At 41.7% G+C, this 25,131-nt stretch overlaps 2 protein-coding genes across 2 annotated transcripts in view; one reads left to right on the top strand and one right to left on the bottom strand.

Moving 5' to 3' along the window:
- The window catches only part of ALDOB (aldolase, fructose-bisphosphate B), a 269,623-nt gene that overhangs the window by 67,766 nt on the left and 176,726 nt on the right, over nt 1–25,131 (top strand). The window lies entirely within an intron of this gene.
- Nucleotides 8,201–25,131, bottom strand: part of LOC117348576 (glycine N-phenylacetyltransferase-like) — a 34,446-nt gene continuing 17,515 nt past the window's right edge. The window contains exons 4-6 of the mRNA XM_033920853.1: nt 22,189–22,315; nt 9,849–10,002; nt 8,201–9,132 (exon numbers count right to left, since the gene is read on the bottom strand). Coding sequence (XP_033776744.1) covers nt 8,709–9,132; nt 9,849–10,002; nt 22,189–22,315 — 705 coding nt within the window. The 3' untranslated portion in view covers nt 8,201–8,708. The remainder of the gene's footprint in view (nt 9,133–9,848; nt 10,003–22,188; nt 22,316–25,131) is intronic.

Below are 25,131 nucleotides of genomic sequence, written 5' to 3'. Positions count from 1 at the left end.
GGATCTCCTTTATCAGTGCTTCTGTTTAATATTTATGTAGCATCATTGAGAAAAGTATTTGAACAGTTGCAGGTTTCATACAGACAATTTGCCGATGACATGTTATTCTTCTTCTCAGTACATAAGTAGGGGTTGGATTTGCAACAGTCCATAAGTCATTACATATTAAAGATAGAAGATTGGATAAGAAAGCATGGTTTTTATACATAAATGTGAGAAAACCAAGGGTAATGCTTGTTGGAAGGAGTGGGGAAGAGCTGTGGCCTGATTCCTTAAGTGTTTTGGGGGTGAGGAAAGAAATTACTGTTCTTACCATCAGTGGCATAACGAAGGTGAGAGGCACCCCTCCTTTGCCCTCAGCTCCGCACCAAGCTTCTTCCCCGATCCCGCCTGCCATGTGCGACCCTCCCCCCTCCTGCTTGCCGTGTGCACCCTCCTCCCTTACCTCTAGTTGAAGTTGTTGCTTGCGGCAGTCAGCAACATGCTCCTCATGACCCCATCGGCTCTTCCTCTGATGTCAATTCCTATGCGCAGCTCCTGGAAGTGACACGAACAACAACTTCAACTAGAGATATGTGGAGGGGAAGAATGGGATGAGGAAGGGCAGAGAGGAGGAGTGGTGTCAGTGCCCCCCCAGTGCCCCCCCCCTTCTACGCCACTGCTAACCATGAAGCTGCAAATAGTTAAGGCATGTTTTAACCAACTTCATATGCTCTATCATTTGAAATCATTGATTTTGCCTTTTGATTTTTGGACAGTTGTGCAAGGGATGGTTCTGTCTAGGTTAGACTATTGTAACGCTCCCTGTCTTGGAATTTTGAAAACAAGAGGGAGAGCATTACAATTGGTACAAAATGCTGTAGCTAGGTTAGTAATGGGAGTTGACAGGATGGCACATATTATGCCAATTCTGAAGCATTGGTTACCAGTTGTATTTCAGGTGCAACATAAAGTTTCTGTGGTCCATCAGACTATTTCACAAAACAAAGGAGTCATGAGGATAAGATGTCAAGTATTCAGTCAAGGGTGTAGAGTTTAAAAAATCACTTTATTTGTAGATATGCCATAAAGGCTTAAAGACACTGCAGTGTGTGTAAACACAGTATAGAAACTACTAGATTTGTGCATCACATATAAAGAAGGAATACCGTTTACAATACCATTCCAATTCAATAAATGTTATATATGTAATCTGTCCTTGCAATCTCCTTTACGTTGGAAAAACAAAACGCATGATCCACACCAGAATCATAGAAAACCACAGCTGTATTAATAGAAATATTCTATCTGCCCCCTTAGTTGAACACTGGAACAACAGCAATCATGCCTCCTCTAATGTTAAGTTTTTCATATATAGGATTATACATCCTAGACCAAGAGGAGGAGATGCAGACCTTATTTTATTACAAGAAGAGCAAAAAACTATTTTTGAATTTCAAAGTGAACACCCTAATGGCCTCAATTCAGATATAGATTACACTGTCTTTTTTTGATTATTTTCTTATCATAATAAATATTACTAAATTTTTTCCTTTATTCAGTTTTTCTATTTACACTTAGCAGTTATTGCCTCTCATTAATCACAGTGTCCTTCCAGTACCTATTTTGACTGAATCTCATTCCTTTCCCTCATTTTCTGTTCCTTTAACATCATAATCAATGTAGCGTCTATTTAAATGAGCCAAAATTTTAGTTTTCATTTGTTCATTCCATACTCTCAGGTTTATCCTATTTAGTTGATTCTAATATATCACATCTTTCCATATTTCAGATTTCACTGCTTGATGTAGCATGCACCTCGTGGCCTCCTCGAGATTCTTTATTTCCAGCTTCACCACCCTTAATCCGTCTTACTGTCCTTGCACTCAGTGTTCTCTACATAAAGTTCATTTTTTATAGAATGATGTCATCTCATTGACTTTTTTAAACGCCTCGTTTTCAATGCACTTTCTCTACCAGTGATCTGCAGGCCAGCTTTGGACACTAGTTACCATACTGTTTTTTTCTTACAAGTAAGTGTGTGGTTTTACCAGGGTCAGTTTCAGACATGCTGGGGCCCAGGACAGAAATTAAGGAGGGGTCCTTGATTCCTTCTCCTCCCTGCAACTCCTCCCCCCTCCCCACCTGCTGCTATTACCACCAATAATACAACTTTAAATGACTTCTTCAAAACACAACCCAACCAGACCTTTACAAAACCGAGAACAAGAGATCACAAATAGAAACAGAACTTGGAACTGCAAGAAATTATACTCCTGCCAGTATCACAACAATGGAGAAATAAAACCAAATATGCACATCTTTTAGTACTGAACAGACAGGGGTCCTGGGTGCAGAGCCATCCCCATGTTGTGCCAGTTAAAGACCACCTCCAGTCTAGCAGCCAGAAATCTCCATGCTCTATAGTGAATATAAGAACATAAGAATAGTCCCTGAGCTGCCATCAGCTGCAGAGCTTGAAGAGCTCTGGCCGTTGAACTGGAGGAAGAGGTCTTCAGGTGGCAGGGCTTTGGGATCCCCACCAGCTTAGGTATTTATTTGCATTTGGGCAGGGGCCATGAGAGAGGACAGGAAGAAAATGTAGTTCCCACCCCACTTTGGGCTCAGGGCTACTGCTTACCCTCATCCCTCACTCCTCCATCAGCTGTCTGATATGTCACTGGCTATAATATAAAGTTCTGTGATGCACAAATCTAACATATTTCAGGTAATAAATTTTAAAAAAACCACTTTCTTCTACCTTTGTTGTCTGGATATTTTATTTTTCCAACATCCTGGTCCCATTTTGTCTCTTCTTCATTCCTGTCTTCTGATAAGTCCCTGTCCAGTAGTTGCTGTCCATAAGTCTTTTTCTCCTAGGGCTACCAGATTTTTGTCTGGAGAAACCTGGACGTGGATGGCCCCTGCCCCATTCTGCCTCTAGCCCGTTTTCTGACCTCTGGGCCACATCTGGATGGTCGCTGAGCTTGCATGGATGCTCAGAGGCCCTCCAGATGTGGTCAGGAGCTTGGGGCTTTCCAAAAGCCAGACCAACCACTGGGTTTTGGAAAGTCCGTCCATGCACCCAGATAGTCCTCTTAAGAGAGAACATGTCTGGGTCCCCCTATTCTCTCCTGCCTTGTTTCATTCCCTCACTCTACCTGTCTCATTTGTTTTTTTCATCCACTCAAATTCCACCCTTTCCTTCTTTTGACTTCCTTCTGTCTTTCATCTACTCCTCACTACCACATTTCTACTTCGGTACTGCTATCTTCCTCTCATTTGTCTCCTTGGTCTTTCCCTCCCTCCTTTCTTGTAGCCCAGCATCTCCCTGTCCTTTTTCTTTCACTCTCCCCCTGCCCAACCTTTCCCCTTCTCTCCCTCCCTCTCATCCCCTGCTCCAACATCTTTCTTGTTCTTCCAGACTGCCCTTTCATCCCCAGGCCTGCCGGCTTCCACTTATTTACTGCTCGCTCTCACCCGCAGCTGCCTAAGCCTGTAACCAGATTTACCACATGCTTGAACGGTGCGCGCGCGCCGCTGACAGTTTCCCGCCTCCTTCCTGCCCTCACGTGCCGCGGGGCTCGAACGGTGCGCACGCGCCGCCGCCGGCTTCCCGCCTCCTTCGTGCCCTCACGTGCCGCGGGGCTCGAACAGCGCGCGCGCGCCGCTAACGGTTTCCTTCCTCCCCCCTCGTGACGCAACTTCCCATTTCGTGGATGGAGGAAGAGGCGCGTCTCGCGCACTGTTCGAGCCCCGCGGTGTGTGGGGGGAGAGCGAGAAAGAGCAGTAAATGAGCGCAAGTGCTCCCTACGCTAATACTTTGCGCTTGCTTTTTCAGAGCCTTCTCCGTGGCCTTTGCTCTTCCTAGTCGCGCTGAATCTTGGTCCATCTCTGCTTAAGAAGTACTTTTTTACAGTTTCTTTTCCTCAAACGTTGTTATTATGATTAAGAAGTGATTTTCTGCAGTTGTCTCATGTTTAGAAAATCAATTTCCCCTTGCTGTGCAATTGCATCATCAGGATACTTGGTTGAATCTCCAAAAGGAGAGCTTGTGGGGTTTTTGGACAGGAAAGATGTATTCTTTTTCAAAAAGCATGTATGATCGGTCATAAATGCATATTACAATATTGGTTACAAAAAGATCCTCCAAATTATTGGTATTGGAGGAATCAATTCCATCGTTTAATTTTGTTTGAGGTTTTTGAGGTCAATTTCCTAAAAGAACACGTTTATTTTTAAAAACCTGGGATCCTTATATACAAAAATTATCCTCAAAAGCAAGAAGTATGATTCTTAATACTTTATATTAAATTTAAGTAAATGTTTTTGTTGTTTGTTTTTTTTTAAATGTATTTGGTATTTTATGTCATCTTTCATTCTAGGATAGGGAGGGAAATAGGAATGATGATTTTATATATAAAGTAATAAGGGGGGATATAGGGAAAAATAGTTTAGATATATTAAAATATATTTTGGAGGAATGATAAAATACGTATGCAAATGTTTTATTATGAATTTAATTGTAATGAATATCTTTTTGTAACATTATTGTATATGTATTTGATTCCTTCAATAAAAATGTTATAAAGTAAAAAAACAACAACAAAAATCTGATAATTCCCGTTTTCGTAGGCTTTCCAAACTGCCTCTCAAATCCAATTCGTTATTTTACAAATCTCGTGAATAATTAATCAATCTCTAGCTGGATGTTGCTACTTTTTCTGGCTTTAATTAACTATGTTGATACATCTAATTGATTGATATAATTTTATTCCATATTTCTTCTGATTATTAATGTACAGATAGCCTTTCTTTTTACCTTTATTTACTTATTTGATTGCATTTGCTCATGCATTTTGTTTCCTTTGTTTGTATTAAGTTGTTCACCTAAGTACACAAGTTTCCTTTTTTGAATTATGCCTCTTGAACACACTATGACTTTGTAATGTGTTAATCTAATCTAAGGTTGAATGGATTAAACGTCCAGCTAGATTGGTCTCATTCATGTTACAATATCTTTTTACAAGACACATTTTTAATCTAACTGTTCAAGTTATTACTGCTTTGTTTAACATTTTGTCAGATAATTTATTTGGATTTTAAGTTTTATTTAATACTTGTTCACATGTTTATGTCCATGACTTTTAATTGTTTTTAATTGCTTTAAGTCATGTTGCATTTATTACTTCTCATACTTACCACAATTTCTTACGTTTCTATACATGTTTCCAATTGTAATGTACTAGTTTTCAGAACATTTACGGTAATTAATTTTTAGCTGGATACTAATATGTCCTTTGGTCCTATTTATGTAGTTACATCTTTCTATATGATATATTTTAACAGAATTGCTTGATATATTATTGTTTAGTTTAATTTCTTATCGGATCATCTATTTGATTTTTAGCTTTATCGAATGGCTTTTAATTGGTTTTATTTGTTTTTAATTGTTCTCCATAGTGTGTTTTATTGCTTCTTATTGATTTTTACTTTTCATTTTATAACAAGTTACGGTACTTTGTTTTTAAAAAATATATTGTAATTATTACTTTGGAGTCTGAGCCTTCGTGATATCTACAAATAAAGTGATTTTTTTTGACTATACACCCTTGGCTGAATACTTGACATCTTATCCTTATGACTCTTTGGTTGTGTGTTCTTCTCTTGTTGTTGAGGCCTTTTCTTGGCTTCCAATTCAGTGCCATCAGACTATTTACCATCAAACACCATAGAACTTTTGACAAGTTGTGGCACTCTATAAGTCTAATAGATCTTTACAATTTGAAAATCCAAACCTATTAATTCCAGTAGCGCAGGCAAATTATTTAGACACTAAAGCAATGACTTTCTGTATTGCTGGTGTTAAAATTGCAATGGTGTGTAAACCGGTTTCAATTTAAGAAACAGTTAGAAACTCAGCAGTTTGTTACTGCATTTTTGTGATATTATTAGTTGGCATGTGAAGAAAAGAATCTGTTTAACCATGTTTGCTATTGTATTCTTGCAATTTATTAGCTGACAATTTGAGAAAAAATTGTTTAATTATGTAGATCTTATGATATGGTTAATTTTTATCTTATGTATGTTTTAATTGATGTAAACCAGGGGTGCCCAATACGTCGATCGGGAAAACAATATGAGTTGATCGCGGAACCCATCCCGGGCTCCATGATAGACTCGTGTTGCCGTTCCAATTTATTGGACCGATCAGCCTTCCTCCCCCTGACACAATACCAAATTCTCTTTCCTCACCATATATGTTCTTGATAACCTCTTGTTTATAATCAGTATTTGCTGTGTCTTTCTAGGATTCCCACTGCCGCCCCAAGCTTTCCCCGCAGAAGCGTCAGACCAACCAGCATTCCTCTCTCCAACGTCAATTCTGACGTCGGAGAGGAAGTTCTGGGCCAGCCAATTGTTGCCTGGCTGGCCCGGAACTTCCTCTCCGACGTCAGAATTGATGTTGGGGAGCGGAATGCTGGTCAGTACGACGCTTCTGCAGGGAGAGCTTGGGGTGGCAATGGCTTGGGGGCCTGTTCCCCGATGGCGGTGGCGGCAAACCTAGTGGCTTGGAGGCCTGTTCTCTGATAGTGGCGGTGGCGGCAAACCCAGTGGCTTGAGGGAGGGCAGGGAGAAAGAAAGAAAGAAAGGGGGAAGGCAGGGAGACAGAAAGAAAGAGAGCATGGAGAGACAGAAAGAAAGAAGGGGGCAGGAAGAAAGAAAGAAAAAGTTGGGGGAGAGAATGAGGTCTGGAGGAGAGGAAGCATACAGGAGGCTGAAAGAAGGGAAGAAATATTGGAAGCATAGTCAGAAGAAGAAAGTGCAACCAGAGACTCATGAAATCACCAGACAACAAAGGTAGGAAAAATGATTTAATTTCAATTTAGTGATCAAAATGTGTCTGTTTTGAGAATTTATATCTGCTGTCTATATTTTGCACTATGGCTCCCTTTTACTAAACCGTAATAGCGTTTTTTAGTGTAGGGAGTCTATGAGAGTCAAGAGCAGCACAGGGCATTCAGCGGTTTCGTAAAAAGGGAGGGGGTATATTTGTTTATTTTTGTATGGTTGTTACTGAGGTGACATTACATAGAGTCACCTCTTTGCCTTGACCTCTTTGGAAACCCCCCCCCCCCGGAATATGAATGATAATTAACATTTTCTCTGCCTTTCAGTGTGCTTTGTGTTTTTTGGGTTTTTTTTTAAATTTTATTGTTGGTAGATCATTTTGACTTGGTCTTTTTAAAAGTAGCTCGCAAGCCCAAAAAGTGTGGGCACCCCTGATGTAAACTGTTTATTTTTTTGTAAATGGTATATAAAAAGTTTAAAATAAATGAATAAATGATCCTTCTACTATTTGATAAATTGTAAGTGAGATAATTGAGAGGTAGCCACATAGCATAGTACACCGATTCTCTTCTACCTGATTTGATTTTCAAAATGTATAACAATAATTGTTGTTTTTTTGTGTTTTTTAAATTTCAAATATTTGTATTGAAATTTTTTAGTCAAATAGAACATAAAAGATAAAACAATATGGCAGATGCCAATATATGAGAACATAATTGAACAAATAATGTTTTCAAAAAACATACATATAATATGAAATGTGTAGTCATACAAGGCAACTCCAAAGGAGTCAAGAGGAAATCTGGAGAGGGAGGAAAAGAATGTACAAAGTTCAACCACTAAACTAAACTAAACTAAACTAAACCTTAGGTTTGTATACCGCGCCATCTCCACTAAGTGAGGATAATGTAGTGTTTAAGAGGGATATTCCCAAATTAATGTGAATAGTAGAGAATCTTCTAATCGTAATAAATCAAAGCATATAATATAAGTTTCCAGAAATCATAGTGGAAATGTCATTGGCATTTAAGAGAAATTCTCTATGGGAGCCCAGATTTTATTAACTATATTTTGTCTATTGGAGAATTTCGCTGCTTTGGCTTCATATAAATGTATCAGGAGGACTGTGTTCCACCAGAATGTGATGTTCAATAGGTCTGCAGATTTCCAGTTATGTAGAATCATTTGGATAGTAATTGCTATTTATTTTAGGGGGTTTGAGTGAAGATTTAGTGCTGAGTTTGCAGACAATAATATCCTAATTATATTGCCATCCTAAAAGCTAAATAATGGAGACTGAAAATGGAAACTATGCTAGCAGAGACAATGAATGAAAGGAGAAATATGGAAGCATTGAAGACATGGGATGCCTAGTACATAAGACTTTATATAGTAACGCTCCAAAACAATTAACATCTCTTTTATGTTTTATTACTACACAGAGCAACTGTAGATTTAAACGGCAATGTGGAAGAGATTCCAACTGTTTTTTTTAGCGTAATTGAAATTGGTATGATTGTTTTCTTATCAGGCAATTCAGACGTGGAACAGTCTTCCTTTAGAAATAAGCCTGGATTTGTATATTATTTTTCATAAAGTTTTAAAGACCTATTTTTTATTACATGTTATTCTCCATATTTTATCTTTTTGTGCAATAATTTTTAAGTTTATGTGCTCCCCTTAATGTAGGATGGTTCTTGTTGTAATCCGCTCTGAATCTAAATTGAAAATAGTGGAATATAAGGCTACTGATTAGATTTCAAGTTAGATTGTAAGCTCTTCCGAGCAGGGACTGTCTATAAATGTCAAAATGTACAGTGTTGTATATGCCTTTCAGCACTATATAAGTGATAAGTAGGAGTAGTAGTAATGCAAGATTAGAGTGGACTTCTGATTGGATGGCAGGTCCACTGATACCACCAGTGGCAAGGAGCAATTTGATAGCCGCCTACAATTGAAGCACGTTTTGAAGCCTCGTTGCCCTCTGCCACATGAGAGAAGACTATTGCTTCTGGAAGGATAAGGAAAGGAGGCTTGGTGACCACTGAAAGCAAGCGGCTGAAAATCCCAATATTGCGGAACTCAGGTAGAGTATATCCCATCCTATACTCTGCAGACTGTGTTGTGACAGTCCAGCAGACAGGCTTCCCATTTGAATTCACAGCACTGAAGCTAGGGAAGTGGCGGATGCAGCGCTGGATGTAACGCAGACTGCGCTCATTCCCTCCAAATCCCCAGCCCTGGTTTACTTGATCTGCATGGATCTCCTTCAAGGGAGTAATTTGAAAGATCTGACCATCTCTGCAAAACACAGAAAACAACAAGTGAGACTTCCCTGTGCTGAACAAGATGATTATAGAAGACAGTTTTATTACTGATAAGTGAGTGGACAAGTTTATTCAAGAAAGTGCTATGGACAAATGCAGGACACTTATTCTGACTGGACTTACCAAAGAATTTCAGAAAAGATAAATCTTAGTACTCTGGGTCTGATAGAGGGATTTAAATCATCAATCAGCATCTAAACACCGTTATAAAGCAGCAGAAGCCGGGTAAGTGCCTCTGAATATTGGCTCTGGCTGGATCAAAAAAAGTGGGTTGGTCAGGGACAGTCCTGGGAAGGAGCTGGGACTTATGTGGGCTCTGGCAATTAACAGGTGAATTTAGAACAGCTCAAAAGCTGAATATCAGGCAAGGGGTGGCATTCTTTTTTATTTTCTTTCTCGTCCCAGCGTTGACTCTCCCTCTGACATCACTTCTGGGTCCCGCACCTAGGAAGTGATGTCAGAGAGAGAGGCGATATGGGTAGCAAGTTGGTGATGATGCTTGTGCCAGGAAAGTTAAAGAGGCTATGGGAGAAGAGAAAGGGCATGCGCATGGCAGGGAAGGCGGGGAAGGAATGGAGGGTGGGGGATATTTAATATTACATTTATGTAATATAATTATTGCAGGTATTGTCTCAGATCTTCAGCATCTACCTATTGCAAAATAGCACTACCGATGTTAAAATCACATACTTCCCATGTAGATGAGGGGCAGTGTGTTCTTTCGCTGTTTCTAGTGGGTCTATAGTCTTTTCTTTGAGAAGCAGAATATTTTTAGCTGTATTTATCTTGACCATCTTGTATGTAGAGATCTCCTTCAGCACTTTATCCACACTTGATTGGAATCCTAGAAAGACACAGCAAATACTGATTATAAACAAGAGGTTATCAAGGACATACATGGTGAGGAAAGAGAATTTGGTATTGTGACTGCCATAGGCCCGGTGAAATTGTATAGGAAAGTTGGAAGTAAACCCAGAAAGCGGTCCTCTCAGGCTAAACCACAGTTCCAGATAGAACAGCTTGAGCCTGAAGATGGGTCAGACCCAGAATGGGAGGATATGGAAACCTTCCCCAGTCACTGCACTCCTTTAAACACACATAGAAACATAGGTTTTAAATCTGGTCTTGTTTATAGGAAGCCATGCTGATTCCCTAACAGCCACCGGGGAAGCCCAAGAGAGCCTCAAGCTAGTGCAAGCTCAGGCAGGTTAGGGCATAACTCTGCTCACGAAAAGCTTACAGATTTGACTAGGCTGTTGGAGAGGATAGGGAGGAGGAACAAGCCTCTCACCAAGGAACAGTTTCCCAGCTCGTCAGGGCAATACGTTAGACCCTATGGAAATATAAAATCCTAATAAACTTGAAACTTGAACTTGAGGAAGCTGGTTCCTCTACAGAATTTGCAGCACTAACCCAGGAGGAACCAATGGAGTTGTAGGAGGAGTTGATTCCAGGAGAGCTGTTCCAGGAACCCGAGTTAATGCACTTGAGTCTAGCTGCCAAGCACTATTGAATGCAGTGCTGAGTTTGGGACATTGTTTTTGAAATGACTGTGTTTTGCTGCATTTGCTGTTTTTTTTGTGGTGATATTTTATCTGCTCACTTACTGACTAAACTGTACTGTTTTGGTATTCAAGTTAAGTACTCTGTGTTTAAAAACTCCAGCTGTTTGTTTTTGGACTCTTTGTGGAGGTTGGGCACTAGCTGGCAAATTGCAGCTCTACACTCTCGAAGAGCGTAGGGAGAGGGGAGACATGATTGAGACATTTAAGTACATCACGGGACGGGTCGAGGTGGAAGATGATATCTTTCTTCTGAAGGGACCCTTGACCACAAGAGGTCATCCGCTCAAACTCAGGGGAGGGAAGTTTCGTGGAGACGCCAGGAAGTACTTATTCACGGAGAGAGTGATTGAGCATTGGAACAAGCTTCCAGTGCAGGTGATTGAGGCACGCAGCATCCCAGACTTCAAGAATAGATGGGATACCTATGTGGGATCCCTACGAGGGTCATGCCAAGGGATAGGGTCACTAGGGTATAGACTTGAAAGAACGGGTCAGTAGAGTGGCAGTATAATTACAATTATACTTAAGGGGTCATTAGACTTAAAAGGGAGGGTCAATAGTGTGGGCAGATTTGATGGGCTGTAGCCCTTATCTGCCGTCATCTTTCTATGTTTCTATGTTTTCTTCTTGGCTTAGCTAGTAGGAAGCTAATCTTTGCCACTATAGTAGGGAGAGGTTTGCCACTATCTTGGGTGGGAATTTTGAAAGCATTTTGAGAAGCTTTTGAAAGGCAAACTTGTGACAAGAACCCCAGCCCCAGCCCTGCTTGTTAGTAGCTAGAAGCTTCTGTGTTTTGTTTTGTTTTTAATGAATGCTTAAATGTTTTGACTGTCATGACTTTGGGAAGTTGAACTTATCTGGAACCTGCATTAGGCAGGCTAGTGGAAAGAACTTTGAGAATTTAAAAAAAAAACCTCTTTAGAAGTTAACTGGAGGGATTTGGCACATCTTGACAAAAAAAGCATGTGTTGGAAACTTTCCTTACAACAGAACTTGGTGTTTTGCACTCTTTATTTTGTTTAAATCTTTTTTTGACCCTGCAGGGCTAACCCCATTTTGAGTAGCGTGCCTAGACCAGTAGTTTTGCCTGTGGCCACTTGGGGTGCTGCTTGCCGTTCTGTGAGAACCCAGTGGTTACAGTATCTATTGGGCATCCTAGACATTGCAGTTAGACAACAGTATCTATATCGCAAACTGCTCTGCTTGTTTCTGTGCCCTGAAAGTGGTCTAGTAAATTATTTGGATAAATATATAAAATAATGAGATTTATAGAGTTACCTCACTAATCAGAAGATAGCATTATAACATGAGATCCTTAAGATATACTTTCCTAGATTGAATTCGCCACTAAATAATGTTTTCATTCTGCTTAAGATCAATTCTACCTCTTCTGTCCTACAGTACAATAGCTATTTCCTCAGCAACAGCAGAAGATGAATCCAGAGACTAATGGAATAGCACACATCTACCAGCAGGTGGAGATAGAGAACTGATTAACAGGTGTTCCTATTGGTTGGCACGCTCCCTGTATCTTCAGTATTCTCTATCTCCCAGCAGGTGATGGTCATTTTTCAACTAGCTCCTGAATTCTGGCTGGAATATTATTTCTTCTGTTGAGAATTTTCTTTTCAGGTAGATAGGGGTGTTTGGCTGAGCGGTGCCAACTTTGGGAGTTACACCTGGCCCCCCCCCCCAGGTCCCTACTCCACCCTTCTCCCCAGTGGATTAAGGTTTATTCCTGGTCCTCTATTTTTCTTCTTTCCACAAAAAAATGTCTCTTTCTGTTGTCTCTCGAAGATCATTGTGGCTACATCACTGGGCGGCAGATGCTGCTTCCAAACTTAGACTTGTGTGGCTTCCTTTTATAGGTCGTTTGGAGACGATTTAGAAAAATTGGTAAAAGATTTTGGTGATACCAAAACACTGAGGTTACCGGAAGATAAACCTAAAGCGCCTTTGAAGGCTTTGTCTGCCAGAAATCGCTTCAGGGATGTTAAGAGATATAGGCTTGGAAAGTTGTCCTTTACGTCATCTTACAGTTCTTCCTATAATTCTAGGCCTAGGTTTCCTCAGAAGAATCCCTTTCATCCTACAAAACCCCAAACTGCTCAACCATCCCAAACCCCAGCTTTACCTAATTCCCACTGATGGGATGTCGGCTCCCTCCGTCGTGACCATAGGGGGTCAGCTGTCTTCATTTCTGGCGGAGTGGGCATTGGACATTATTTGAGAAGGTTACAAATTAGAATTTTCCTCTCCCATCACAGATTCTTTCTTGGTATCCCCTTGTACAGGGGCAGCCAAGAGAGCATCAGTACAGTCCACCCTTCAAGTTCTTTTGGAGATTGAGGCCGTAATTCCAGTTTCTCAGGAAGAAAGGGGACAAGGAAAATATTCCATTTACTTCGTAGTGCCAAAAAAGGGGGGTTCGATCAGACCAGTTTTGGATCTCAAAAGGGTCAATCAATTTCTACAGGTCAGGCATTTCCAGATGGTTATAGCGGCTGTTCAACCAGGGGAATTCCTTACGGCACTCGACCTCAAGAAAGTTTACCTACACATTCCCATATGGCTACCGCATCAGAGGTATCTTCGCTTTGCCATCCTTTGCTAGCACTATCAGTTTCGAGCCATGCCATCTGAGGGTGCTGTTCGACACAAAGGTGGGAAACATGTTTCTACTCAAAGACTGGGGAGAGAAGTTACAGTCTCAAATTCGCCTACTTCTACAGTCGCCCAGACCGAGTACAAGTTCTAGGATCAATGGTGGCAACGCTGGAAGTGGTGCCTTGGGCGCGCTTTCACATGAGACCACCGCAGCAATCATTTCTCTCCCGGTGGTCCCAAGTATCTCAGGATTACACTCGTCTACAATGGACTCCTCAAGCATTGCTCAGCATGAATTGGTGGCTCAGCGATCTCAATCTGTTCAAAGGCATGCCCTAGCGACTCTGGAATGGATTATAGTTACCACAGATGCCAGTCTGTTGGGATGGGGGGCTCACTGCCTTCAATCCTCAGCGCAGGGAGTCTGATCTCCCCACAACCACAAACTGCCTCAGTTCTGCTCCAGGATATATTCTCCTCATCACCTCAAGGCAGATGCTTTCCTACTGGAATGGACGAACCTTTTTCTATATGCATTCCCTCCGTTCCCTCTCATTCTCAAGACTCTTGTCAAGTTGAAGAACGATCATGCCACCATGATTCTGACAGCTCCTCGGTGGCTGAGACAACCTTGGTACTCCCTTCTACTTCAACTCAGCAGCAGGGAACCATACCTTCTACCAGTTTTTCTGTCTTTGCTTACACAGAGTTAAGGATCTCTACTTCATCCCAACCTGCAGTCTCTACACCTGACAGTTTGGTACCTCTCAACATAACTCCTCTTCAGTTTTCTCAACCTGTAAGAGACATTTTAGAGGCTTCTAGAAAGCCTGCCACTAGACAATGCTACCACCAAAAATGGACTAGATTTGCTACATGATGCATCTCTCACGATAAGGAGCCTCAAGATTCCTCCTTATCTTCTGTTTTAGATTACCTTTTGCACTTATCCACCTCTGGTTTCAAGTTTACATCGATCCAAGTCCATCTCAATGCAATTGCTGCTTTTCATCAGCCTATTGAACGGAAACCCCTCTCTGCTCATCCGGTGGTTTCCAGATTCATGAAAGGATTTTTCAATGTCAAACCTCCTCTCAAACCGCCTCCAGTGGTTTGGGATCTCAATGTTGTTCTTGCTCAATTGATGAAGCCTCCATTTGAACCAATGTCTCAGGCTAATCTTAAGTATCTCACTTGGAAAGTAGGTTTTCTCATTGCCTTGGACTGGAAAACTGCCAAACGTTGATCAAAAACAGACTGAACACGTTTCTGGATGACGAAAGACTAAGGGAACCCCAACAGCATGGCTTTACAAAGGGAAAGTCTTGTCAATCCAATCTGATAAATTTCTTTGATTGGGTAACAAAAAAACTGGATAAGGGAGAGTCCCCGGACATCGTGCATTTGGACTTCAGTAAGGCTTTTGATAGTGTCACAGACCGGAGGTTATTGAACAAGATAAATACGATGGGCCTTGGAGAAATACTAACGACATGGGTAGAAGACTGGCTTAGCGGCAGACTTCAAAGGGTGATGGTAAACGGTACTTCCTCAAAAACGGCGGAAGTGACCAGTGGTGTACCGCAGGGCTCGGTCTTGGGCCCGATATTATTCAATATCTTTGTAAGGGATCTGCCTCGAGGCAAAATTACATTATTCGCTGATGACGCTAAACTATGCAGCGTTGTGGGCGGCGCAGCAGAACCTGACGGCGCCACCATGCCCGACACGATGGAACAGGACCTGCTTTTACTAGAACAGTGGTCCAGTATTTAGCAGCTTAATTTTAATGCCAAGAAATGTAAGGTAATGCACCTTGGTAGCGGAAATGCAGAACGTACACCCTGAATGGTGAAAACCTAACAAGAATTGCAGCAGAACGGGACTTAGGAGTAATCATCCGGGAAGATATGAAAGTTGCCAATCGGGTGGAGAAAGCTTCAGCAAAGGCTAAACAAATGCTGGGATGCATTAGAAGAAGCTTTATCAGCCGAAAGCCTGAAGTTATACTACCATTATACAGATCCATGGTGAGACCTCACCTGGAGTACTGTGTTCAGTTTTGGAGGCCACATTGTCAAAAGGATGTGAAGAGAATGGGTCGATTCAGTGAATGGCCACTAGGATGGTCTCGGGACTCAAAAATCTCCCATACGAAGAACGTCTGAACAGGCTACGCTTATATTCTCTCAAAGAGCGCAGAGAAAGGGGAGACATGATAGAAATACATCATGGGCCGCATTGAAGTGGAAGAAGAAATCTTTTATCTTACGGGTCCCACACGACAAGAGGGCACCCGTTAAAACTCAGGGGGGGGGGGGGAAGATTTAATGGGGACACCAGGAAATACTTCTTCACCAAAAGGGTAATTGATAAATGGAATGGTCTTCCACGCCAGATAGTTGAGGCCAGTACAACGCTCGACTTCAAGGGACGATGGGACCGTCAGGTGGGATCGCTCCAGAGGAATGCTTAAAAGATGGTTTTTTTGAGGAGGGAGGGTTCTTGAGTGGGCAGACTTGATGGGCCGTCGGCCTGTTTCTGCCGTCATACTCTATATTTCTATGCTTCACATCTGCTCGAAGAGTCAGTGAGCTGCAAGCATTAGTTGCTGATCCACCTTTCACAGTTTTACATCATGACAAGGTGGTCCTCCGTACTCATCCTAAATTCTTACCTAAAGTGGTTTCAGAATTTCATCTCAACCAATCCATTGTTCTTTCCAAAGCCTCATTCTCATCCTGGAGAATCAGCTCTTCATACTCTGGACTGAAAGCATGCTTTGGTCTTCTACTTGGAACGCACCAAACCACACAGAACTGCTCCTCAATTGTTTGTCTCCTTCAATCCTAACAAGTTGGGACATCCAATCTCTAAGCGTACCATATCCAACTGGATGGCTGCTTGTATCTCTTTCTGCTATGCCCAGGCTGGATTACAACTACAGAGTTGAGTCACAGCCCACAAAGTCAGAGCAATGTCAGCTTCAGTGGCTTTCCTCAGATCCACACCTATTGAGGAAATTTGCAAGGCTGCTACTTGGTCTTTGGTTCATACCTTCACTTCTCACTATTGTCTGGATACTTTCTCCAGACGGGATGGGCAGTTTGGCCAAACAGTATTACAAAATTTATTCTCCTAAATTGCCAACACTCCCACCATCCCATTCTGGTTAGCTTGGAAGTCACCCATATGTGAGAATAGGCTGCCTGCTTGTCCTGGGATAAAGCACAGTTACTTACCGTAACAGTTGTTATCCGGGAACAGCAGGCAAGTATTCTCATAACCCACCCACCTCCCCTGGTTGGCTTCTCTGCTAGCTATCTGAACTGAGGAAACTCACCCAGCGCTGGACGGGAAGACACAGGCACTCACGCATGCGCGGTGCGGCTGACTTGAAACTTCTGAGTTTCTACAAGTAAGTCTGCTTGCGAGGCTGTCCACATCCATGGATGACGTCACCCATATGTGAGAATAGGTACCTGCTGTCCCTGGATAACAACTGTTACGGTAAGTATCTGTGCTTTTTGTAAACTGCTAAGATGGTATTCGTGAATGACTCATAAAAGGAAAAAAAATAAAAGCAAATTAACTATGTAGATAAAACGTTTTACAAATGGTTTCTGGTTCATAGGTAATAGAATTTTCCTACTTGATATCTAATCTAATCTGAGATTTGTGGATTGCTTTATGCCTAAAAAGGTTCAAGGCAATTATTAATTACACAAGAGCCCATACAATATGGATAGCTTAAAGAAGTAGCTAGTAGGAAAAAGAAGGTATTAATGCCTCTGTATAAGACTGGTGATACCTCATTTGGAATATTGTATACAATTCTGGAGGCCGCACCTTCCAAAAGATATAAAAAGGATGGAGTCAGTCCAGAGGAAGGCTACTAAAATGTGGTCTTTGTAATAAGGCGTATGGGGACAGACTTAAAGATCTCAATCTTTACACTTTGGAGGAAAGGCGGGAGAGGGGAGATATGATAGAGACGTTTAAATAACAACATAATGTAAATGCACATGAGTCAAGTCTCTTTCATTTGAAAGGAAGCTGTGGAATGAGAGGGCATAGGATGAAGTTAAGAGGTGATTGGCTTGGGAGTAATCTAAGGAAATATGTTTTTACAGAAAGGGTGGTAGATGCGTGGAACAGTCTCCTGGTAGAGGTGGTGGCGACAGACTGTGTCTGATTTCAAGAAAGCCTGGGATAGTAACATGGGATCTCTTAGAGAGAGTAAGAGATAATGGTTACTGCGGATGGGCAGACTGGATGGGCCATTTGGCTTCTATCTGCCATCATGTTTCTAGTTTACTCCTGAGCCTATAATCTTTTAATTGATCCTATACCCTCTCCTTCCATTGTTTTCCTTCATTTACAATAGGCTCACCTCTTGTATTTTAATACCATAGATATACTTAAATGTCTCTATCATATTCCCTCTCTCCTGTCTCTCTTCCTGAGTAGACATCAGAGTACATATGAACCAGGGCCTTCCATGTAATAAAGAGGTAACTCAAGGATCTAATAAGTTTTTATTTGAAGACGTATTGTCCACTAAAGACCAATGAGATAAGATAATAGGACCCAACACAGGATCCGTGTTTCATCACAAGGCCTGTCTCAGGGGCCACAATATCTCTTACTCCCCTCAACCGAGGAACCTCTGTGCTTTTTCTACCTCTTCTCAGAACGTTTTCATTCAGTGCTTTCCTCTCTCAGCCTCTAGATGTCAGCATAATCTTATACTTTAGGATGGGCAGCACCATACTGTCAGGATCCAAAGCTGAAAACAACTCTGAAGGGGGAGATAAAACAATAAATCAAGTAATAAACTTAAATGATGGGATATATATAAATATTGATGTCTATAAGTCCCTATATACTTATTTATATCTTTTTCAAGCTGTGGTCTCCAGAATTGCACACAGTATTCCAAATGAGGCCTTACCAGAGACAAGGGTGCTTTCACCTCTTTTTTTTTTCTGCTGACTGTTCCTCCGAGCATCCTTCTGGCTTTGGCCGCTGCCTTTTCTACCTGTTTGACTACCTTAAGTTTGTCAGATATGATCATCCCCAAGTCCTACCGCATATACTGTACTTCTCCCATGGAATCTTTCAACTAGATCCACTCTGGTTGTTAACTGAAGATGGAAATAACTGCATGTTAACTTAAAGACCAAATTGTATGATAAATTTGACTCTGTATATCTAACATTACTGTACAAATGTAAATTCATAATTTGGTGGCTATGCTTTATGTTTATCAACCTTGATACCTTTTCTAGGCTCGTTGGGGAGTAAAACTAACCAAATAAAATAAATAAAGTACATAACCCTGCATTTTTTTGGCACTGAATCTTAGTTGTCAATTTCTGCACCATTCTTCAAGCTTTGTTAGATCCCTCTTCATGCCAGCCATACCCTCTGCTATCTGGACTATTAGAATTTGCTAAGTACTTATAACCATGAGGACAGGATACTGGGCTCGATGGACCATTGGTCTGACACGGTATGTTCTTATGGTAGTGTGCAAAATGAGGCAAATCTTAAAAAGTGCCAGCCCAAGGACCAATCCCTCTAATAACATCCTTTTCCTTGGATTGAACTCCATCGACAACAGTGGTCTTAAACTCAAAGCCTTCGCAGGGCCACATTTTGGATTTGTAGGTTCTTGGAGGGCCTCAGAAAGAATAGTTAATGTCTTATTAAAGAAATGACTATTTTACATGAGGTAAAACTCCTTTATAGTTTATAAATCTTTCCTTTTGGCTAAGTTTTAATAATACAGTAAAACCTTGGATTGCAAGTAACTTGCTTTGCAAGACAAGCAAAACATTTTATTAAATTTTAACTTGATATACAAGCAATGTCTTGCAATACGAGTACATACAGTATACACACATCACAACTGAGCCGATGGTTCTTCTCTCTCTGACGCTGCAGGAGTGTGGTGACTGTTCTAAATGATTAAGGTGTTGCAAAACAAATACGTATAGTATTTTGTATTAAAGTTTTGGGTTTTGGAAAAAATCGTCTGAGTTTCCATTATTTCTTATGGGGAAATTCGCTTTGATATACGAGTGCTTTGGATTACAAGTATGCTTCTGGAACGAATTATGCTCGCAAACCAAGGTTTCACTGTATTGTAATTTATAGCTAAAGAGACACATGATCAAGAAACTGTTTTATTTTACTTTTGTGATTATGATAAACATACCGAGGGCCTCAAAATAGTATTTGGCTGTGAGTTTGAGACCACTGATCTACTACTACCCTCTGTCTCCTTCCATTTAACCACATAAACATAGATGCTCTCTTGTAGAATTGCTATTTAGAGGGGAATAGGAATAGGGCATCTTTAGCATTTAGCATGTACTGATATGGTGACACCCTTTGATAAATTCCCTCCTTAATGACACTAAAGCACATATTTGATTCTAATTGTAAAGTTACCCAGCAATAGTAAAAACACTGATAAACACAGATTTCTTGAACCCTTAAAAAATATCTGACTAGTTAGGAAATAATACCTAAATTTATAAGGTATAATATCTAAGAAAAAAAGTCTTAATAAAAAAAAAAAAGTCTTAATAAAAATAAAAAAGTCTTAATATACACGAGAAAGCCAAGCTGTTCAATCTTCTCAGGTCATTTTAAGCTTTTATAATATCATAAATGAAATTATGTGAATTGCAAACTAGACCCTGATATTCCAACCTCATAGTATACACAGCTTCCTTTTCTCTTCCCAACTGCCCTCCCAGACCAACATGATGGCATATAAAGGCCAAATAGCCATTCAGTCTACCTACCTTTACCAGCTACCATCTCCACATGCCTGTCACACATTTTCTTGAAATCAGACTCAAAACCTGGCAGCAGTGAGCAGTCTTTTAGCCACCTCAAGCGTTATTCCAGGATATTCAATGCCAGACCACGTCAGGGCACCAGCACTGAATATTCAGATTTTTGGATCAGCTATCCCTTAGATATAGGGCTGAGTTTTATATGGTCCAATTTAACTGCTAAACTTAGGCAGTTAAGTGCTGAATATTGTCACTTAATCACATGCGTGCCAACTCCACCTACAAACCTCCTACAAATATTGATCCCAACGCAAAGGAAACCTCCCAGGCCAAGTATTATCAGAGGACCAACTCACTTGTAAAGTACCCGTATTTGTTTGTCATTCTCTCTTTAGTCCCCTATCCTATCTACCTTTGTAATTCCCTACCTGAGCAATATGTATAGATTCACCCTTTTTGGCCTGTTTGTCTGTCATAATTAGATTGTAAGCTCTCTTAAGCAGGACTGTCTCTTGTATGTTAATGTACAGTGCTATGTATAGAAATAATAAATAGTAGTAGTGGTGAATTTGTGGTATGCTTTACCAGTAGAGAAGAAAAATTACTTCTGCAGCACTGCACAGAGTCATAAATAATAAGAAAACAGTCCCTGCTTGAAAGAGCTTACAATCTAAACAGACTGTATGCGATGGTAGATAAGGAGCCAGAGAAGTGATATAAGAGCAACGAGGTTGGTAGAAGATGAGTCATGCAGCAGAATTCAAGAAAGCTGGATCTCTAAAGGAGAGGCATGGCTAGGCAGACTAGATGGGCTATATGATCTTTATCTACCTTCATTTTTCTATATTTCTAAATGCCAGTATGCTAAACATTTATGTGTCTAGCATGCATGCAGATGTAGGTATCTAGGTTATGGAATTGCCCAGTTACCTCCGGATTCTTCATAGTTTGAACAAAGTTGGATGTGGATCCCAGATTAATAATGAATAATTGGTATGAATTGGCAGTCATCGGGATTTGTGCACAGATCTGCCCTGCACCCTATTCTATAAAACGTGCACCTACATTTTATAGCATGTAACTCAGGAGGGTATATGGCCATGGGAGAATGGACAGGGCAGGGACAATCCTAGATATTAGGCACAATGTTAAGTTTGTGGGTTTTTTAGGATCTGGTGAAGTTGGGGATCTTCTAAAACACAATCTTTCCTTCCCAGATGTTAGCTCGGTATCTATGGTTTATATTCTGTTGTGGCTCCTCTCTCTTCTCATAAATATATTCTATAGTCAGATTTCTTCCTGGGCGCACTCCCTCCCTTAATTCCTCCCCTCCTGGCAACTCTCCCCAGCAGAGATGACAGTGGATCATCTTTTGTGACCCATCATGCCTTTGACCCAAGACCTGCAGTGCTTTCTCCCAGCTTCAGACGCAGTTTCAGTTGATAAGTCTACAGTTGTTTTTAGACATCTTGATTGATATTCCATTATTCTTACACAGCTAATGTTAGAATACCTATAACAATGTGACATTACGACAGTCACATGCATGTCATAACATATAAACGTAGAATTAAACATAATTGATGAGTCCATCATCCTAGAGATAAGCAAGTAGGCCTATATATTTTCTGCAGCTGTTTTGTTTTATTACATTTCAGTACAATGAAATTGGAAGAAAAAAAACCATTATTTTCAGCGTTATATTAAAATTTCAAACTGTTACAGATAAATTTACATCCAATATTGTTGACCCATGACATTTTGACTCACTTTCAGCTCTGCTCCCCAGTACTATCCATTTATTTAGTTAAAAGGTTTTATATACCACCAACCATCTTTTGTCATTTTTAAATGAAATTTGAGATGCTTAAAACCGTGTTGATGTCTTAGATCACAGAGATATCAAGTAAGCACAGATCCCACTTCTCTCCCTCTCCTCACACCCAGTATCTGTACAGAAACAGGGATCCCTTAACTCGTTGCCTTCTCCATCTCACGTCTTGCCTCTATAGAAACAGACAGTGGTTACAGATGTTCCTTCCTCACCTTGTATCTGCAGGACTTGCTTCCAGTTAATGGCATCTGTGTTTGCCAGCATTTCTCGCAGATTTTCTGGTTCTTTGGTGAACAGGAAGTAACTATTTGTGTAATTATCCAGGTCATCTTTCATTTCCTGAGGTAAAGGTTGTAATAGAAGCAACAGAGATTTACATGTGCTTTGTCCCTTCTTTACTTTTCACAGATTTCTACTTTTATTATTGAAAATGCGTAGGTGGGAGCATCTTATAAAAGGCAAAGGGGCTGATATTCAAAAGTTATTTAACAAGCCAGAAGTACCTCCTAGATCAGTGTTCTTCAACCTTTTTACACCCGTGGACCGGCAGAAAAAAAAGAATTATTTTGTGGACCGGCAAACTACTAGGACTAAAATTTAAAAATCCCGTTTCCGCCCCATCTCCGTGAGCTCGGTCCCCACAAATCATCTGATCCCATCCACACAAGCCTCAGTTATGATTTTATATTGAATGTATTTTATTAAAGTATAAAAAGAAACAATATTCTGTAGAATTGTCATTTTATAAATACAAATAATTCAGAGCAAGGATCAACAAAACCCCTGTCTCCCCTCCCCTTCACATATATCCCCTCTACTATCAAGAAAACTGAACAAGCCAAATTATTACAGAATGCTACACAGAAATATCATGCTAACAAAATACTGAAGTAACACATGACAGGAATAGTTTTAGGGGAGTGCAACTAGGGCAACTGCCCCCTGGTCAGAGAGCGCCCTAAGCCAGCTGAAAGCTAAAGAAGCACTGCCTGGGTTTTGCAGTCCCCAGTTATGTCTAACACCAGCTCTAGCAGGATATATATTTCAAATCTGATATATTCTAATCACAAAATAGAAATAAAATTATTTTTTTCTACCTTTTGTCGTTTCTGGTTTCTGCTTTCAATCTTTTTTTCACTCTCTTCCTTCCAGCGTATGCCCTCTCTGTCTCTTCAATCCAGCATCTGCCCCTTCCATCCACTGTCTGTCCTCTCCCCCTTCCATATGGTATCTGTCTTCTTTCTATGTCCCTCTCCCCTTTCCATCCAGCTTGTGCCCCTCTCTCCTATTTACATGATTCATTCCAGCTTCACTGCTCTCTTCATTTTTATCTCTCCTACACCAGATCTATCATCGTTGTCCCTCTGCTTATTTTTCTGCTGACCCCTTCCTATCATCAATCTCTCTACTTTCTCATGCCTGTGTCTCCCCTTCCCCTCCTCTAATCTCTCTGCCAGCTGTTTCCTTCCTTTTTTCATTCTCCCTTCCCTCCTCCTCCTGTCCAGCAGTAACTCTCTTCCCTTCCTCCCCGCCCAGCAGCATCTCTCCGTCTCCCTCTCCAATAGCAGCTGTCCCTTTTTTTTCCTTGCCCAGCAGCTTCCCAGATTCCTTTCCCTTCTCCCTCTCCAGTAGCAGCTGTCCCTTTTTTTCCTTGCCCAGCAGCTTCCCAGATTCCTTTCCCTCCTCCCCTCCCAGAAGCATCTCTCCTTCTTCTTCTCCCTGTACAGTAGCAGCTGTCCCTTTTTTATCTTGCCCAGCAGCTTCCCAGATTCCTTTCCCTCCTCCCCTCCCAGAAGCATCTCTCCATCTCCTTCTCCCTCTCCAGTAGCAGCTGTCCCTTTTTTCCTAGCCCAGCAGCTTCCCAGATTCCTTTCCCTCCTCCCCTCCCAGAAGCATCTCTCCTTCTCCCTATCCAGTAGCAGCTGTCCCTTTTTTTTCCTTGCCCAGCAGCTTCCCAGATTCCTTTCCCTCCTCCCCTCCCAGAAGCATCTCTCCTTCTTCTTCTCCCTGTACAGTAGCAGCTGTCCCTTTTTTATCTTGCCCAGCAGCTTCCCAGATTCCTTTCCCTCCTCCCCTCCCAGAAGCATCTCTCCGTCTCCTTCTCCCTCTCCAGTAGCAGCTGTCCCTTTTTTTCCTAGCCCAGCAGCTTCCCAGATTCCTTTCCCTCCTCCCCTCCCAGAAGCATCTCTCCTTCTCCTTCTCCCTCTCCAGTAGCAGCTGTCCCTTTTTTCCTTGCCCAGCAGCTTCCCAGATTCCTTTCCCTCCTCCCCTCCCAGAAGCATCTCTCCTTCTTCTTCTCCCTCTCCAGTAGCAGCTGTCCCTTTTTTTATCTTGCCCAGCAGCTTCCCAGATTCTTTTCCCTCCTCCCCTCCCAGAAGCATCTCTCCTTTTTCTCCCTCTCCAGTAGCAGCTGTCCCTTTTTTTTCCTGGCCCAGCAGCTTCCCAGATTCCTTTCCCTCCTCCCCTCCCAGAAGCATCTCTCCTTCTCCCTTTCCAGTAACAGCTTCCCAGACTGATAGTGGTTTTCTCCCCTCCCAGCAGCTCTTCTTACTTCCCAGCGCAGCGATTCATGAAGGCAGCCTCGGGTCCTTTGTTGGGTCGCGCCGCCTCTGAGGAAAGAGGAAGTTGCATCATCAGAGGCAGCCGCGACTCAGCAAAAGCCCCGAGGCTGCCTTCGTGAATCGCTGTGCTGGGAAGTAAAGGAGAGCTGCAGAGAGGGGAGAAAGCCACTGTCGGAGGCTCCCCAAGATCTCTCCGGCCCAGCGCACGCTTCCGATGCTGATCTTGCCGGTCCTGCGCGGTACCGGTCCGCGGACCAGCGGTTGAAGAACTGTGTCCTAGATGGTTAAATAGTTTGTGCATTTATTCAGCAGCATTCAAGCTGTAGTTGCTGGTGAACACCATCACAGACCACTAAACTCAAAGCCGACTGTTGTGGACAGTCCAGGATAGGAGTCAGCACTTACAGTATGTGGTTAAGTGCCAATATTTATCCCAGGACAAGCAGGCAGCATATTCTTAACACATGGGTGACGTCACCGACGGAGCCCTCGGTACGGACCTTTTTAACTAGAAGTTTCTAGTTGGCCGCACCGCGCGTGCGCGAGTGCCTTCCCGCCCGACGGAGGAGTGCGTGGTCCCCAGTTTCTTCGTTT

Source organism: Geotrypetes seraphini, chromosome 14 (assembly GCF_902459505.1).
Source record: "Geotrypetes seraphini chromosome 14, aGeoSer1.1, whole genome shotgun sequence".
Classification (NCBI taxonomy): Eukaryota; Metazoa; Chordata; class Amphibia; order Gymnophiona; family Dermophiidae; genus Geotrypetes; species Geotrypetes seraphini.
The sequence above is the reverse complement of the archived record's forward strand: the minus strand, read 5'-3'. Positions and strand labels throughout refer to the sequence as shown.